This window comes from Schistocerca serialis, chromosome 5 (genome assembly GCF_023864345.2).
Source record: "Schistocerca serialis cubense isolate TAMUIC-IGC-003099 chromosome 5, iqSchSeri2.2, whole genome shotgun sequence".
Classification (NCBI taxonomy): domain Eukaryota; kingdom Metazoa; phylum Arthropoda; class Insecta; order Orthoptera; family Acrididae; genus Schistocerca; species Schistocerca serialis.
In genome coordinates this window covers 211910049-211923011 of record NC_064642.1, presented here as the reverse complement: position 1 = coordinate 211923011, position 12963 = coordinate 211910049, and the positions used below count along the sequence as shown (strand labels likewise).

General features: G+C 45.6%; 1 protein-coding gene across 1 annotated transcript in view; it reads left to right on the top strand.

Moving 5' to 3' along the window:
• The first annotated feature begins 9734 nt into the window (after nt 1-9734).
• LOC126481858 (orexin receptor type 2-like) overlaps nt 9735-12963 on the top strand; it is a 197751-nt gene continuing 194522 nt past the window's right edge. The window contains exons 1-2 of the mRNA XM_050105816.1: nt 9735-9741; nt 10066-10246. Coding sequence (XP_049961773.1) covers nt 9735-9741; nt 10066-10246 — 188 coding nt within the window. The remainder of the gene's footprint in view (nt 9742-10065; nt 10247-12963) is intronic.

The window sequence follows — 12963 nt, the reverse complement described above, 5'->3', positions numbered from 1 at the left end:
AAATGAATCTAATCTAAAAGCCGCAAATTCAACTAAATACCTAATTATTACAGTTACGAACAGCCTAAATTAGATGGAACACATAGAAAATGTTGTGGGGAAGGCGAACCAAAGACTGCGTTTTATTGGCAGGACACTTAGAAAATGTAACAGATCTATACTACGCATGTCCGTCCTGTTTTAGAATACCGCTACGCGATGTGGAATCCTTACCAGATAGGACCGACGGAGTACATCGAAAAAGTTCAAAGAAAGGCAGCACGTTTTGTTTTATTGCGAAATATAGGAGAGAGTGTCACTGAAATGACAGAAAGTGCTCCCAAGGAAGTATCAGATAGTATCAGCGAAAATTCGCTCCTAATGTAAACAATTCTGCGAGTACTATTAAAGAATACCAAACTGTCTGAGAGCATAAAACTTTCTCGTGTTTAATGCATATTCTAGTAGCAGTGGTGGTAACCGAAGATAACTTGAAGTTAGCACACCGAAGGTGGTATTCCAGCAGCAGCGTGGCAGCAGGCAGACAGTAGCCTGAAGCTATTCCAGTGGCAGACAGTGCCGCAGGTTGCTAGCAGGCAGAACAGACGCTCCGTGGCGTGTCGCGTGGTGTGGTGTGGTGCGTCATGTCTGGCGCTGTGGGTGGTCCGCGCTGCCCCAGGCGACACTTTTCTCTGACAGGTTCGGAAGCGGCGCTCCAGCTCGCGTTTAGGTGGCGCAGTTAGCCAGAAGTCGGTACTCTAAAGAGACTGTTATGAATAAGCACGCTGGTCGTAGAGGAGAAGCAGAAGAGCCGGCTGGAGTGACCGAGCGGTTCTTGTTGGGTCACAGGGTTTAGCTACCCTCTGTAACAAAAAAACTGAGTGAACGAATCAACGATCAACCTGAACAGGCGTCATCGGACGTCCGCCACGAACAAATTCAACGAACAATCTAGAACAAAAATGAGATTTAAAAAAAAAAGCTGTTCTCGGCACTACAATCTGGAGCTGCGCGACCGCTACGGTCGCAGGTTCGAATTCTGCCTCGGGAATGGGTGTGGGTGATGTCCTTAGGTTAGTTAGGTTTTAAGTAGTTCTAAGTTCTAGGGGACTGATGACCTCAGAAGTTAAGTCACATAGTGCTCAGAGCCATTTGAACCATTTTTTAGAAGCAGAAGAACTCCAAAGACCTGAAGGAGGATGAGTAGGTAGAAATGGGAACGCTTCGGATGGTAGCCATTATTATTTATTTATTTTGGACGTAAGAAGTCTATTCGCTTAGATTAGATTGGATTAGATTAGCTTTTCGTTCCATAGATTCAAAAAAATGTTCAAATGTGTGTGAAATCTTATGGGACTTCATTGCTAAGGTGATGAGTCCCTAAGCTTACACACTACTTAACCTAAATTATCCTAAGGACAAACACACATCCATGCCCGAGGGAGGACTCGAACCTCCGCCGGGACCAGCCGCAGAGTCCATGACTGCAGCGCCTTAGATCGTTGGGCTAAACCCGCGCTCCATAGACCCGTGCTGAGGAGATCCTTGTGGACGTGGAACATGTCAAATTTTTTTAAGCTGAAATAACATTACTAATAATATGAGTATATACAATACATCATTTGTTTCTATTAAAAACAGGCCGGCCGGAGTGGCCGCGCGGTTAAAGGCGCTACAGTCTGGAACCGCACGACCGCCACGGTCGCAGGTTCGAATCCTGCCTCGGGCATGGATGTGTGTGATGTCCTTAGGTTAGTTAGGTTTAAGTAGTTCTAAGTTCTAGGGGACTTATACCACAGCAGTTGAGTCCCATAGTGCTCAGAGTCATTTGAACCATATTAAAAACATTTTTATGCTGAAATAACAGTACTAATACTATGAGTATATACAATACATCTTTTTCTTAAAGCTGAAATAACAATACTAATAGTATGAGTATATACAATACAGCATTTGTTTCTATTAAAAAATTCGTCAATGGAATAGAAGGAGTAGGCCACTAGTAAGTCTTTCAGGCTCCTTTTAAATTGATCTTTATTTGTAACTAAATTTTTTATGTTTGCTGGCAAATTATTGAAGATGAGTGTTCCTGAGTAGTGGACCCCTTTTTGAACTAAAGTAAGTGCTTTTAAGTCCTTGTGCAGATCATTTTTGTTACTGGTATTGTATTTATGAACTGAGCTGCTTGTTGGAAAAAGAGATATATTATTTAGGACAAATTTCATTAAGGAGTAAATATACTGAGAGGCAGTAGTTAGTATACCCAGTTCTTTGAAGAGGTTTCTACAGGACCTCCGTGAATTTACTCCACAAATAATACGTATTACACGCTTTTGGAATCTGATAATTTTTGTTTGACTTGAAGAGTTACCACTAAATATTATGCCATATGACATTATGGAATGAAAGTAGGCAAATTATGCAAGCTTTTTCATTTTTATGTCGCCTCTGACTGTTAACACTTGTCGGTCAACTTTCTTGTGTGACAATAATAATAAAGCATATACGAGGGAGACCGATGGACCTAGGAATCTGGTCCCTTCAATCCCAGAAACCAACCAACCAACCATATACGAGGGTTGGAACTTTAATAGTGGCAACTATTTATTTACAGCTCGTTCAAAATAAATACGTGTTCCAAAGTTTTACCGACCTTCAAAGTAGTCACCAGTATTGTGTATAACCCGTTGCCAGCGATGTGGTTGTCGTAGGATACTCTTAGCAGTGCCAGCTGTGTTGACAGTTCAAGAGGCGCGGTCTATTGTCCGACGAAATTGTAGTAGTTCTGAAGCGAATGCCGTGAAGTGTTTCCTTCAGTTTAGAAATCGAGTTGAACTCACGAGGGCTTAAAAAATGGCTCTGAGCACTATGGGACTTAACATCTGAGGCCATCAGTCCCCCACGAGGGCTTAAGTCAAGGGAGTGCAGTAGGTGGTATACCGCTTAGCAGCCCCATCAGTCAAACAAATCAGTAACAGCTTGCACTGTACGTGCTTGAGTATCTCTATGCTGTTCATTTTTGGAACACAACCTACGATCAGCTTAGAGACAGAAGTGATGACACTTTCTGCAGGACCTGACCATCATTTTGCACGACAGTTCTCAAGCACGAACACTGAAAGCAGTTACTGATTTGTTCGACTGATGGGGCTGCTAGTTGATATACCATCTACTGCACTCCCCTGACTTAAGCCATCGTGAGTTCAACTCGATTTCTAAACTGAAGGAAACACTTCACGGCATTCGCTTCAGAACTGCTACAAATACGTCGGGCAATAGACCGCGCCGCTCGAACTGTCAACACAACTGGCACTGCTAAGACTATCGTACGACTTCCACACCGCTGGCAACGGGTTATGTACAATGCTGGTGACTACTTTGAAGGCCAGTAAAACTTTTAAACACTTGTCTATTCTGTACGAGCTGTAATTAAATAGTTGCCACTATTAAAGTTCCAACCCTCGTACGTTAGTTGAGCGTACAACGGATAAATCGTGTCTGTACGTGTTTGTCTAGCAGCATTTGTTTTGCCCCTGACATCATCGTACTAGTGTAGGCGCACGCGCGTGATTACGAATCAGATTTGTGTTAAGATATAAAATGGTCTAGCCTGGAAACGCGTTTAGCTAGGTTATTTGATTCTGCTGTCATTTTGAAGAGCTTGCGGAGGAATAGTAGGATCCAAAGTGAGACGATGAAAATATTTGCCGTAATATAAGTGAAGATCAGTATTAAATTTAATGAAAATTAAAAAGTAATCATACATGTTGAATCGTAAAATTCATAAATTTGTTCGGAATGATAGAAAACGCAAGTCAGAGAAAAGTTCGAGTCGAAAGGAATCCAAAAAGTCCGAAAAGTCAAGTGTTGAGAGAATTCAAAATCTACGGATGCGTTGAAGAAGAAGTAAAGCGGCGCAAAGTGGCTGCGCAGATGGCTCTTCGGGCATACTGCGGCCAGCGACAGCACAAACTTATTATTTTACTTGCTCTGTACCTAGTATACTATTCTACGTAACGAACGTCTTGAACAGATTGACGATTAATTTACATATTAATGTGAAACATTTGTTAGATTTTATCCCGATGTTTTTGCGAAAAATTGTACTGCGCTTACCAGCGCTGCACACTGAGAAACTTTTTGTTACTGTCACAGTTACCTACCTAATAGTACTGTGTCAGGTAGTCACTGCTGTCTGCTGTGTTGATATAATGTACTTCATCATATTTCCCAGTGTTTCCTTTCCTTTAGACAACTCCACGTAATTGTTGCAGTTAGGATCTTTATTAAATATGTCGATATCATCGATATAACTTCACTTTCAGTCGGCCGCTGTGGCCGAGCGGTTCTAGGCGTTCAGTCCAAAACCGCGCTGCTGCTACGGTCGCAGGTTCGAATCCAGCCTCGGGCATGGTTGTGTGTGATGTCCTTAGGTTAGTTAGGTTTAAGTAGTTCTAAGTCTAGGGGACGGATGACTCAGATGTTAAGTCCCATAGTGCTTAGAGATATTTGAACCATTTGAACCATTTCACTTTCGATTACGGACAGCATTTAAGGGATTTTTACTATCGAAGCATGAAGCGCAGGTAGGTGTAAGGTATGCCCTGTAGGTGTAAGGTATGGACTGTTACCCCTGCACATATCCTCACCCAATGGCGGCGTACGTGGGGGCCCAGTTTGCGTCATATGCTCAACTTAACCGTCTCAGCAATCGCTCAAGTTACAATTAACACACCGCAGTGAGTAACAGAGGTAGAGATAGTTGTTTGATTTGGGGAAGGACTGCAGCGAATGGAATAGTTTGATATATGTCATCACTGTAACATTGCCGGCCGTGCTGGGTAGCCGCACGGTCTGAGGCAACATGTCACGGTTCGCGCGGCTTCCGCCGTCGGCGGTTCGAATCCCCACTCGGGCATGGGTGTGTGTGTTGTCCTTAGTGTAAGTTAGTTTAAGTTAGATTAAGTAGTGTGTAAGCTTACGGACCGATGACCTCAGTAGTTTGGTACCATATGACTTATCAAAAATTTCCAAATTTGTAACATTGTCACACCTTATGCTCGAAGTAAGCGTTACAGGCGGCGCAGACTGGGCAAGATGTTCGATATTTTGAGCAATCTGACGCGGCCGTGTCATGTTTACCTGACACGTGAGAAGATCTGATGGCTGTCTTTTGAAGCCTCAGACCGTATAAATAGTACCTCTACCGACTTTTAAGCGAGTCATCATCTGCTGATGACCTGTTTATAATAAATTGTAAAAGAGGTTAGTAAAATACACAGCATGGCAAAAAAGGCGAAGCACGCAGGAGACAGGGTGCGATGTTGCTGTATTTTCTTCACGTACATACCATCACCCGATATGTAAATTAAACTTGTATTCCTCTGCGACAGGTATAAAGCTCCATTAGTGTTATGATCTCTCAAATTTTCTCGGCCTGATTGATTAATTGCGAGCTCCCGAGTGTTCTACAGACTTCTTGTTTCCATTTTATGTACCATGCACTAAATGGGAACAGCAACTCGGCAGAACAAATGGGAGCACACCTATTACGCATTAGTGTTCTTCGTGTTTTGCGTTGTTACCGGGTCTGTTAAGGTATATAAGAGGCGTGAACAGCATTCGATGTTGACTCATCACTGCAAGGACATAGACACGACGCATAGTCGTGTGAGACAGCGTTGTCAGCACCTGACAGAGGTTAGAAGGAGGCCACATCTGGTAGGCAGGTCGAAAGTGCAATATCTAGCTCTCAACGGAATTCGGGGAGGAGAGTGGCCTGATACTGGACTGTGTAGGAATATGAGAGTAGGCATGCTCGTCGTCCATGTTCCGGTCGACCATTACTGAACATCCAAAGGGAGCATCGCAGTTCTGTGCACCAAGCACTAGATAACCCGATCACATCAGTATCTGCTACCGCAGAACAATTAATGGACTCTGATATCATTCTGTGTCATCCCACACCATTAGCTACGTATGATTTCTGATTACTGCATCACGACCAACGCAGACGGCTGTGTTTTGGCGTTAACTGCAGCCGGCGCATCGAGTTCAGCGATGTATCGTGGATCTCAAGTATTCTGGGTGACTGTTGTTGATTTTAACGGCGGTAACCTGCGAAGAGCTCCCATTCTCCCAATGTTTTGGAGAGGCACAGTGATTCATGGTGTGGGGAGCCATCAGGTACGACTTCGCAGTTGTTAGTGATTGAGGGAACTCTGACACCACAACAGTACGTCAATGACATCCTGCATCCTCAGGCGTTACCTCTCATGTGACAGTATCGTACTGCCATTTTGCAACAGCACAAGCCTCATTCACACATGAAACGCGTTTGTACTATATGGCTGCATAATGTTGAGGTAGTCCTGTAACAGAAAGATACATAGATCTGTCCCTGACAGAAAATGCGTGGATCCAGCTCGGACATCAACTCCACCCCAAAAGCTGTATTGCCATCTCTGCAAAAGGGTTAGTTTTCACTAGTGTGGGTACTGCGATGTTTGCGTACGTCTGGTTAAGGTTAACCAATAATACGGACTCATCTGGAGGTAGATTGGGTCGAAAGTTGAACGAATGGTAGCAATTTGAAAGGCAGAGGAAAGAAGTGCCAAGGCAAGAGCCAGGGGAAAAAGCCCCTGCTATAGTGGGGTCGGGTTGCAAGAGCAGTAGCGGTTTTCTTGCTTCCCGCGACAGGTCATACAAGGATAGGCTTTGTTAGTGGTGGGTATCATGCAGGTCGATCGATACCTTTGACGTTGTACGGTCGTGTTACTCGGCGGCTGCTGTTGGGTGCCGGTGTTGGTTTCTCAGTCAGCGTCAGCAAACATTTAACAGTTAGGTTCGTCATCGTTTTATGTCCTATGTCGGATTCACAGTGTAGGGTAGTGTTTGATGTTTGTTAGTGCGTTAGTGCTCGAGCTTGTCGGTTTCCCTGCTGTAGCCCGTTGGTCGGCTTTAATAGCAGGTGGTGTATCAAGTCAGTGTTGCTGATATGCAGGGGCTTACCGATGTTGTCGCTTGTGGGTGTATGTTAGCTTGCCATAGGTGCCTGGCTAATAGAGTCTTTCGTCGCTTATGCTTCCACCTACGGTTGTAGTCATAGTTTCCCAGAGTAAGGATGAAAGGATTGTTCGAGAGTCTAGAGTTCCTGCATAGTCGTGTGACGTGTTTTTTTAACACGTCCTTGGGGTTTTTAAGGCGGTACTCATCGTGAAGATCCACGGTGCGTGTGTAGAGTGGAGCGTTGCTAATGATGTGTAGCACTTTGTTCTGTATGATCTGCACGCGGCGCAGGCGTGTATGAGCTGCGTATCCCCAGACAGGAGCTGCGTACGTCAACAGAGGTCTAATCAGTGTCATGTATATGGACCTCGACACCCTCTAATTCAGGAGCATTGGGTAGAGCTGTTTGAGCCTTGCGTGTGTTCTGTTGGCAACGTATTCACTGTGGTCCCCCCATGTAAGTTTCCGGTCTAGCCACACACCAAGATATCTGTCTTGCTCTCGGAATCGTATTGCGCGTGCGTGTAGTGTTACCTGTCGACAGTGTTGATATTTGCGCTTTAGCTTCGGTCTGCGTGTGAACATAACTACTTCGCACTTGTCGACGTTTACTTTAATACGCCATCGTGCCATCCAAGACTCGGCAGTTCTGACGGCCGTCTGTACTCGTGAATTTATGTTTTACGGTTTCCAATCGTATCGTATCAAGGACCAGTGACAACAATTTTCAGCCAGCTTGCCTCAGGACGGGATGTAACAATTTTAGAACACCATTAGAAACCGAATCAGTGCTTGCATCCAGGCCTGGGGATTTCTAACGTCACACTAATAAGTGGGCTGATATTGCCAAGTTCTTTTTAAATTTGACTTAATTTTCTAATCACGACAGTTACATTACATACCATCTCGGTCCACGAAGTTTCGTTTTGTTTCCTCCTCCCTTTCTGGGCGCTTCACTGATTTTTGTCAGGTCTGTACTTGGAAATGTTGCATAGTAACTTCCCAGCTGAAGAGGCCAGTAAAAGTACAGAAAGTGTAAACACATCTTCGCTCTTATTATTTGAAATGTAGGATACAGTTAACTACGTAACAGTATCATAACTCTTAAATCATACATTTATGCTTAGTCTATGTACAACATAAATATTAATGTTGCTTCTTGTGTCTTGTGGAGATCATTTCAAAAAGGGTCGTACGGTCCATGTGAGCGAATTAACAAAAAAAGAAAATTAGAGTTTGGATCACACAATGTAGGAAAATTAAAAGAAAACTGGATATCATTATCTAGGTCGTGCGGTGTCGGCGTTTGGCTTTTACAAGGAAACCCAAGATCACTGACATTCTAATTTCCCCCACTTTTAGTTTGTTAAGGTCAACAGGTATTGCTCCATATAACAAGTGTATCTTTGCACTAAAACCACAGTTTCTAAGTATTATTACAATATGTTTATTGGCTACTAATACGAGCCCCTGTCTACTAATCTATTCGGTGAAAACCGCATGTCAGTAGCGCTTTCCGTTTCCGCAATATTTGTCGTGAAAGTTTTTCGTGATTCACCCTGTATATGTTGAACATATGCCTCATCCAGTAAACTTAGTACTTATTTCATAGACTACATCTTTCTACCAAAAGTTCTCCGAAACTTTGCATAAAGTCACCGCATAGAGGGGCTAGGGAGTCACTTTGTGACTTTGTGCCACAGTCGTGTTTTTGGATTCTTCAGTGTTGAATAGTAAGTGGCCAAATGCCAACGTCCTACGAAGTAACTTTGTGACACTAATGGATTAAAAACACCAAAATAAATATATTTTATTGAATATTTAACGTATTATTACAAATTTTACAGTTCTTTACAACTTTACTGCTCCACATATTTATTAAAACACGATTACAAAATGATTTTTGATCAGGTTTCAAAAAAAGTAGAATCAGTAGGAGAATACCGGAATTTATCACTTGTCGAGAAAAGCGGTGAGCGGTGGACGGACTGAGTTTTCTTCAGTTTGCATATTTAATATTTTGATTCTATGTATCTTGATATTGGGAGAGTGAATATTTTACAGTCTTCGTTCGATTTCTATGTTTATTACAGCAAATAATAGGTATAAAACCCGAAAATCAGTTATTCCAGAAACCGGTTGTTCTGAGCGACCTTAACAGTCAAGGTAAAATGGCATTCTAAGAAAACGGTATAAACGAAAACCGGTTGTTTCAACGATAGCCGTCATACCTACCACAAAATACTCATTCGGCTGCAGACGGTTTGCCAGGCCCATCAGATGTAGGACGTAAATCGTGAATACAGCTGCAGGTGGCAGCACTCCCGGCAAGGTTTCAGGTATTTCATTTCCTCTGGTTGGAACATTCCCAAATTGTAGGGCGCATTTGTCCCAAAGAAACTGCGAGTGGCACCAAGTCCCCTGCGCCGGACAAAGTCGCACCGGATTACAGTGTGCTGTGTCTTAGTCACTGTCGAAGGTGATTGTGGTCAATATATCGATAATGACAAAACTGGCCGCAGTGGTTAGCACACCGGACTCGCATTCGGGAGGAGGACGGTTCAGTCCCGTGTCCGGCCATCCTGATTTAGGTTTTCCGTGATTTTCCTAAATCGCTTCAGGTAAAAGCCGGGATGGTTCCTTTGAAAGGGCACGGCGACTTCCTTCCCTAATCCGATGAGACCGATGACCTCGCTGTTTGGTCTCTTCCCAATCAACCCAACCCAACCCCAACAAAACTGGCCACCATGCGCTGTGTGATGCTACTGCATCTATGATCTGCTGCTCTCTCGTGATAAGCGCAGTACTACAGTTGAATCGGCGTTATGTTGGTCCCTCACAGTTGCAATTGGATGCCCGCAGCAGCTTCTCGGCCCTACCTCAACCAGTAACGTAACGCGGTTTTGTAAACGTTTCTATAGCAACACGTCAATGTTGTCACAGGTCCATAAAAGACTACTATTTGCGCCTGCATGTTTTGAAAGCTCCCAACAGCGGTACGAGCTGTCAGGGATCAACTTACACCATCTTGACTATAGGTGGGTGGGTTCTGTACTGAGGAGGCGTGCTGTGTTGCAGGCAAGGCGGTGCCGTTCGTGGAGCTGACGGTGGCGCACGCGTCGGTGCTGACCATCCTGGCCATCAGCTTCGAGCGCTACTACGCCATCTGCGAGCCGCTGCGGGCCGGCTACGTGTGCACCAAGGCGCGCGCGCTGCTCATCTGCCTGCTAGCCTGGGCCCTCGCCGCCCTCCTCACCAGGTACGCACGCACGCCCGCCTACCTGCTGGCGCGGGGACTGTCACAGCTAACTACCTAGCGGCGTGGCGGGCTCTAACCAGATTACCCCTCCACAGAGGCTTCCTAACAGCATCGGGAGTTCGCTTAGTTTGCATCTCGGGGCATGTTGCATCTGCGGAACCGTGACGCTCTCCTGAAGTGCAAGGTCACTCGGAAATTACATCTCCCCACTTTTTTTTTTTTTTTAAGTGAATGTATTTAGCCGGAAACGTATCGGTCGGACAAATATCCCCTACAGTTAGCAGCGCTCCAGCTGTGGGTGAAAATGGCGGCTCTTATTCTTTCTCTAGCCTTGTGAAGCTTGTGCAGCAGTGCGTTGTGGATCTAAGCAGCCACATTCTGCACAGACCGCGAGCCTTGTAGCATGAAATTGTCACTGAGCACCCACTGTTCAAGAAAAAACATGACACAAGGATACCAAACGAATCGCTTGGGAATAGCATTGATTATCCACCGTACAGTTCTGTCCTCGTTACCAGCGATTGTAATCTTTTTTTTGCACCTCGGGAAATTCCTGCCCTCCAGTCAGCACTTACACAACGACGAAAAGCCGAAGACGACTGACACACATTGTGTACATTACCAAGCGGTAGACTAACTGCTCTGGCTGTTTCCAATATATACACTCCTGGAAATGGAAAAAAGAACACATTGACACCGGTGTGTCAGACCCACCATACTTGCTCTGGACACTGCGAGAGGGCTGTACAAGCAATGATCACACGCACGGCACAGCGGACACACCAGGAACCGCGGTGTTGGCCGTCGAATGGCGCTAGCTGCGCAGCATTTGTGCACCGCCGCCGTCAGTGTCAGCCAGTTTGCCGTGGCATACGGAGCTCCATCGCAGTCTTTAACACTGGTAGCATGCCGCGACAGCGTGGACGTAGACCGTAAGTGCAGTTGACGGACTTTGAGCGAGGGCGTACAGTGGTCATGCGGGAGGCCGGGTGGACGTACCGCCGAATTGCTCAACACGTGGGGCGTGAGGTCTCCACAGTACATCGATGTTGTCGCCAGTGGTCGGCGGAAGGTGCACGTGCCTTTCGACCTGGGACCGGACTGCAGCGACGCACGGATGCACGCCAAGACCGTAGGATCCTACGCAGTGCCGTAGGGGACCGCACCGCCACTTCCCAGCAAATTAGGGACACTGTTGCTCCTGGGGTATCGGCGAGGACCATTCGCAACCGTCTCCATGAAGCTGGGCTACGGTCCCGCACACCGTTAGGCCGTCTTCCGCTCACGCCCCAACATCGTGCAGCCCGCCTCCAGTGGTGTCGCGACAGGCGTGAATGGAGGGACGAATGGAGACGTGTCGTCTTCAGCGATGAGAGTCGCTTCTGCCTTGGTGCCAATGATGGTCGTATGCGTGTTTGGCGCCGTGCAGGTGAGCGCCACAATCAGGACTGCATACGACCGAGGCACACAGGGCCAACACCCGGCATCATGGTGTGGGGAGCGATCTCCTACACTGGCCGTACACCACTGGTGATCGTCGAGGGGACACTGAATAGTGCACGGTACATCCAAACCGTCATCGAACCCATCGTTCTACCATTCCTAGACCGGCAAGGGAACTTGCTGTTCCAACAGGACAATGCACGTCCGCATGTGTCCCGTGCCACCCAACGTGCTCTAGAAGGTGTAAGTCAACCACCCTGGCCAGCAAGATCTCCGGATCTGTCCCCCATTGAGCATGTTTGGGACTGGATGAAGCGTCGTCTCACGCGGTCTGCACGTCCAGCACGAACGCTGGTCCAACTGAGGCGCCAGGTGGAAATGGCATGGCAAGCCGTTCCACAGGACTACATCCAGCATCTCTACGATCGTCTCCATGGGAGAATAGCAGCCTGCATTGCTGCGAAAGGTGGATATACACTGTACTAGTGCCGACATTGTGCATGCTCTGTTGCCTGTGTCTATGTGCCTGTGGTTCTGTCAGTGTGATCATGTGATGTATCTGACCCCAGAAATGTGTCAATAAAGTTTCCCCTTCCTGGGACAATGAATTCACGGTGTTCTTATTTCAATTTCCAGGAGTGTATATATATATATATATATATATATATATATATATATATATATATCGTTTCTTTTAACGGTGGGGAAATTTAATTTCTGGATGGCCCTCGTTTTTGGTTACAAGACGTATTCGTCGAATACTTCCCTAAAATACCAAGCTCATATAAGTCACAGCTAACATTTGGATTGTATAAGTATTAACTCATGAAGAAAGTGTGTCGCTCGTTTGTAGCAGAAAACCCTATCCTGTGTTTTATGATGAGTGTTTGAGAGTGCCACCGTAAATTGTCTGGGACAAAGCGCAAACACAGAGGGCTATTTTGTGTCAGGTACCATTTTTTTTCGTCCACTGTTAGTTGTTTGGGTGAAATGTTCACATTGTTTTCAGAATGAATAATAATTGTGTTCAGTCTGCCCTGAGCCTAAGGTCCTGCTTGAGATTTTCTCAGCGATGGCTCCTCAGTTCTGACAAACACTGAGAATTTTATATGAAGGTAGTGACTGTTCTCGAAAGAACAGATACCATTGATGAGCGTGCAGCTTCTCTAGAATAAATGATAATTAATTGAAACCCTGAGTTGCCGACAGGTATTGTTGATGTACCTCGATGGCGACAGCTGAAAATGTGTGCCCCGACCGGGACTCGAACCTGG